General features: G+C 34.0%; 1 protein-coding gene across 1 annotated transcript; it reads right to left on the reverse strand.

The window, feature by feature from the left end:
• Window positions 1-2,194: 2,194 nt before the first annotated feature.
• Window positions 2,195-6,235, reverse strand: LOC137636396 (carbohydrate sulfotransferase 12-like; the record flags this gene model as incomplete). Its single annotated transcript, XM_068368818.1, has 4 exons — window positions 2,195-2,428; window positions 4,313-4,495; window positions 5,379-5,567; window positions 6,135-6,235. Coding segments are annotated over 4 exons (633 nt in total), but the record flags the coding sequence as incomplete, so codon positions are not given.
• Window positions 6,236-6,239: the final 4 nt, after the last annotated feature.

Consider the following 6,239-nt stretch of genomic DNA (forward strand, 5'->3'; position numbering starts at 1 on the left):
AAAGTTTTTCGAACAATTGTCTTTCGAATAATTGTTTTTCAAAAAAAAAAGTTTTTCGAACAATTGTCTTTCGAATAATTGTTTTTCGAAAAAAAGTTTTTCGAACAATTGTCTTTCGAATAATTGTTTTTCGAATAATTTTTTTACGAAAAATCGTCCACACAATTTCTTTTAGCGATGCAGATTTGCACCGACTCGCAGCGGTGCCCTTTTAGCTCGGAAAAGTTTCCTGATCGCTGATTGGTTAAAATTATCTCGTCCAACCAATCAGCGATCAGGAAACTCTTCCGAGCTAAAAGGGCACCGCTGCGAGTCGGTGCAAATCTGCATCGCTAAAAGAAATTGACTATAGAGTAGCACTCGGTAGAGAGCGTGCCTTCAGCAAGGCAAACAGTCTCATTGTGCTTTTAATTCATCTACGTAATTATACTTCGATATATTCTCTTCAGAATGTAATATATGGGTCCTTGGGTATTAGCCCACATGTCCACCAAATTTTTTTTAAATTGGTTCATTAGTTTTTGTGTAATATTGTTCACAAACAAAAAAATAAACTAACAAAATATTTGCCATTTACTTATAGTGAGGTAAAATTATTTTTTAGTTTCTATGAAACAGATTCAGACACACTTCTTATACTTAACATTGCAATTATTATTATTATTATTATTATTATTATTATTACTACTACTAGCCAAGCTACAACACTAGTTGGAAAAGCAAGATGCTATAAGCCTAAGGGCTCCAATAGGGAAAAATAGCCCAGTGAGGAAAGGAAATTAGGAAATAAATAAATGATGAGAATAAATTAACAATAAATCATTCTAAAAACAGTAACATTAAAACAGATATGTCCTATATAAACTCTTAACAACGTCAAAAACAGATATATCATATATAAACTATAAAAAGACTCATGTCAGCCTGGTCAACATGAAAACATTTGCTCCAAAGTACTGCTACGTACTTGTACTTTGATTGTACAGATTCATCCTAGGGGCATACCCAACATAACTACTAAGTTTGGTCAAAATCGGTCCAGTAGTTTTTTTGTAGTTACTCTCAAATGACGACAGGGGTGGAAAAGTACCCTTCGCAAAATCTTCGATTTTGGCGAAGGTAATAAATTGGTATTGTAAATGTCCTTTGATTTACCTTCCAGCTTCAGTATATATGCCTTGTCCTTCTTAGAGGGGCTGTTTAACTGTATTATTATTATTATTATTATTATTATTATTATTATTATTATTATTATTATTGCTTTTATAATTGTTGTTGTTATTATTATTATTATTATTATTATTATTATTATTATTATTATTATTATTATTATTGCTTTTATAATTGTTGTTATTATTATTATCATTATCATTATTATTATTATTATTATTATTGCTTTTATAGTTGTTATTATTATTATTATTATTATTATTACTATTATTATTATTGCTTTTATAGTTGTTGTTATTATTATTATTATTATTATTATTATTATTATTGCTTTCATAATTGTTGTTATTATTATCATTATTATTATCATTATTATTATTATTATTATTATTATCATTATTAATATTGTTATCATTATCATTGCTATTATTATTATCATTATCATCATCATTATCATTATTATTATTATCATTACTATTTTTATTATTATTATTATTATTATTATTATTATTATTATTATTATAATTACTATTATTAATATTATTATTATTATCATCAATACAGTTATGAATCACTCATAATAACATAAATCAAAAAGTAAAAAGTAAAACCCAAATTATCGTTTCTATAGCCATTTTTCTAAAATTGAAAATCTAAACCATTCTTCAAATATCTCTCTGTAATTTGTCAATGTTGTCTCAAGATACCTTTTTAATTTCTTAAAATTACCACGTATGTCATCTTAAGTAATAAAGATGAGTGTGAAATGTTGCGTATTAAGTATGTAGTGAATGAACTTTTTCTTTGAAATATATGTAAAAAGATCTAGACTTGTTCAATTGAACAAATAAAACAAAACATATTTAAATACTTATATATTCTATAATCTTATTATTTATATAAATTACAAGGATTTATATATTAAATCATACAATAGAACATAGTAATAAAACTTACTGATTGATTTCTTTTAATAAACTTAATAAATATGAAACAAAACAGTTGTCAGTTAATGAAATATATGAGGAAAATATCCAGTCGCTTTAGTCTGGTGGATACGGGAATCATGGAAGTGTGTGCGTGTGTGTGTTATCCTTCTTATTCCTCCCTTATAGCCAGTTCCAGGAAGGAATCGGGCGAGTACCCAAAGAGAGTGAAATCCGGCTGGTACAGTTCGACGACGTCCCTCAGGAGGCGTCTAGGGACTCCTCTGAAGTAATCCTTCACGGCTTCGCTTGTCGTGTTGTACGTGTCGAAGCTGGAAACGAAAGAAGAAGAAACATAAACATTGGGCGTCTGTCGGTGTTTTGGAGAGAGAGAGAGAGAGAGAGAGAGAGAGAGGTATTAGTAACATTAAATCTACTTTCTCCAGCTAAACTTTATAACAATACAAGAGAGAGAGAGAGAGAGAGAGAGAGAGAGAGAGAGATTAGTAACATTAAATCTACTTTCTCCAGCTAAACTTTATAACAACACAAGAGAGAGAGAGAGAGAGAGAGAGAGAGAGAGTAAAGCAAGACATTAGTGGCATCAAATCTAGTTTCTCCAACTAAACTTTATAACAACACAAGAGAGAGAGAGAGAGAGAGAGAGAGAGAGAGTAAAGCAAGACATTAGTGGCATCAAATCTAGTTTCTCCAACTAAACTTGATAACAACAAGAGAGAGAGAGAGAGAGAGAGAGAGAGGTATTAGTAACATTAAATCTACTTTCTCCAGCTAAACTTTATAACAACACAAGAGAGAGAGAGAGAGAGAGAGAGAGAGAGAGAGAGAGGTATTAGTAACATTAAATCTACTTTCTCCAGCTAAACTTTATAACAATACAAGAGAGAGAGAGAGAGAGAGAGAGAGAGAGTAAAGCAAGACATTAGTGGCATCAAATCTAGTTTCTCCAACTAAACTTTATAACAACACAAGAGAGAGAGAGAGAGAGAGAGAGAGAGAGAGAGTAAAGCAAGACATTAGTGGCATCAAATCTAGTTTCTCCAACTAAACTTGATAACAACAAGAGAGAGAGAGAGAGAGAGAGAGAGAGAGAGAGGTATTAGTAACATTAAATCTACTTTCTCCAGCTAAACTTTATAACAACACAAGAGAGAGAGAGAGAGAGAGAGAGAGAGAGAGGTATTAGTAACATTAAATCTACTTTCTCCAGCTAAACTTTATAACAATACAAGAGAGAGAGAGAGAGAGAGAGAGAGAGAGAGAGATTAGTAACATTAAATCTACTTTCTCCAGCTAAACTTTATAACAACACAAGAGAGAGAGAGAGAGAGAGAGAGAGAGAGAGAGAGAGTAAAGCAAGACATTAGTGGCATCAAATCTAGTTTCTCCAACTAAACTTGATAACAACAAGAGAGAGAGAGAGAGAGAGAGAGAGAGAGAGAGAGGTATTAGTAACATTAAATCTACTTTCTCCAGCTAAACTTTATAACAACACAAGAGAGAGAGAGAGAGAGAGAGAGAGAGAGAGTAAAGCAAGACATTAGTGGCATCAAATCTAGTTTCTCCAACTAAACTTGATAACAACAAGAGAGAGAGAGAGAGAGAGAGAGAGAGAGAGAGAGGTATTAGTAACATTAAATCTACTTTCTCCAGCTAAACTTTATAACAACACAAGAGAGAGAGAGAGAGAGAGAGAGAGAGAGTAAAGCAAGACATTAGTGGCATCAAATCTAGTTTCTCCAACTAAACTTGATAACAACAAGAGAGAGAGAGAGAGAGAGAGAGAGAGAGAGAGAGTAAAGCAAGACATTAGTGGCATCAAATCTAGTTTCTCCATCTAAACTTGATAACAACAAGAGAGAGAGAGAGAGAGAGAGAGAGAGAGAGAGAGAGAGAGGTATCAGTAACATTAAATCTACTTTCTCCAGCTAAACTTTATAACAATACGAGAGAGAGAGAGAGAGAGAGAGAGAGAGAGAGAGAGAAATTAAGTGGCATCAAGTCTTGTTTCTCTAACCAAACTCAATAACAACACGAGAAACAGAGAGAAAATATATGGTAAATATGTCAAGAAAGGAGAGAGAGAGAGAGAGAGAGAGAGAGAGAGAGAGTAAAGCCAGACATTTACGACATTAAATCTAGTTTCTCCAACTAATTTCAATAATTAAAATCGAACCGATTCGCGTTGAACGTACTTGGACGAATGTGTGTGTGCGTTGAACAGCAGATCTTGAAGTCCCATCTGCCTAATGATGTACTCTTGCTCCAGGTCCAGCGTCTCCACTTTGGCAATGAAGTCGTAGGATATCTGGCAGGGGGCGCAGGTCAGCCAGACGGGTCGCCAGTGCATGTTAACTATATAACTTCCGTCACTGCTCCTAAAAGAAAATAAAAAAAAATAAAAAGATCTCTCTCTCTCTCTCTCTCTCTCTCTCTCTCTCTCTCTCTCTCTCCTAATATTGCAAACTATATTTTGTATATTTGAAAATAGAAGAAGAAGAAGAGCCAACAAAATGTAAACAAACTAAGCCCTGACTCCCTATACTGACCAAGTCTTCATAAATCATTTTGAATTCTCATGAGGAATTGTGTGAAGGTCCAATGGCTCCAAAGATCGAGCCAGATCTCCAACTAAAACTAGAAGAAGAAGCAATAAAGGTAAACAAACCAAGCCCTGACTCGCCATACTGACCACGCCTTCAGAAATCATCTTGAATTCTCATGAGGAATTGTGTGAAGATCCAATGGCTCCAAATATCGAGCCAGATCTCCAACTAAAACTAGAAGAAGAAGCAATAAAGGTAAACAAACCAAGCCCTGACTCGCCATACTGACCACGCCTTCAGAAATCATCTTGAATTCTCATGAGGAATTGTGTGAAGGTCCAATGGCTCCAGGGATCGAGCCAGATCTCCAACTAAAACTAGAAGAAGAAGCAATAAAGGTAAACAAACTAAGCCCTGACTCGCCATACTGACCACGCCTTCAGAAATCATCTTGAATTCTCATGAGGAATTGTGTGAAGATCCAATGGCTCCAAATATCGAGCCAGATCTCCAACTAAAACTAGAAGAAGAAGCAATAAAGGTAAACAAACCAAGCCCTGACTCGCCATACTGACCACGCCTTCAGAAATCATCTTGAATTCTCATGAGGAATTGTGTGAAGATCCAATGGCTCCAAAGATCGAGCCAGATCTCCAACTAAAACTAGAAGAAGCAATAAAGGTAAATAAACTAAGCCCTGACTCTCCATACTGACCACGCCTTCAGGAGATCATCCCGAACCTTCATCAGGAATTGTGTGAAGGATGGATGTCCTTCGATCTTCCCACCGGAGGATTTCTTGGGTTTTTCCGTGGGAGAATTTGGATCCGGGTAGAGCCTCAGGATCTCCTGCTGGAGCCGCACGTGGGGATCGTGAGCGTTACGGACGCGTAGCATTTTGTCTCTGGAAATTATAGAAGAATATCATGAGATGAGTTGTTGTGGTAGTAAGGGCGTTACCGTTATTTTATGTACATTTTCAATTTTTATCGTTGATGTCATGGTTTTTTTGTGAGTCATCCACACAAACTTATACAAAATCAAAACACACAAATACATGCACACACATACACAGATATATATATATAGGCTATCTATATATATATATATATATATATACATAAATACTGTGTATATATATATACATACATATATCTGTATATATACATATTTATATCTGCATATACATATATATATATATATATATAGTATATAAATACATATATGTATATACTGTATATACATATATGTATATATTGTACATACATATATGTGTATATATATACAGATATATAAATATATATATGTATATATATATATATATATGTATATATATACATATATATATATATATACACACACACACACACATATATATATATACATATATATATATATATATATATATACACCCACAGTATCCTACCTCTAAACCACCCCTTCCAATATCAGTTCCCCTCCCCGTCCTTACCTGTAGGCTGAGAGCAACCTTTCCAGCGGATGTCGCACGATCAACATCTTCTGGAACTCCAGGATCATCTTATCCCTCACGGCTGGATCCTCCGGCTGTCCGAAG

Source organism: Palaemon carinicauda, unplaced genomic scaffold, assembly GCF_036898095.1.
Source record: "Palaemon carinicauda isolate YSFRI2023 unplaced genomic scaffold, ASM3689809v2 scaffold286, whole genome shotgun sequence".
Lineage (NCBI taxonomy): Eukaryota > Metazoa > Arthropoda > Malacostraca > Decapoda > Palaemonidae > Palaemon > Palaemon carinicauda.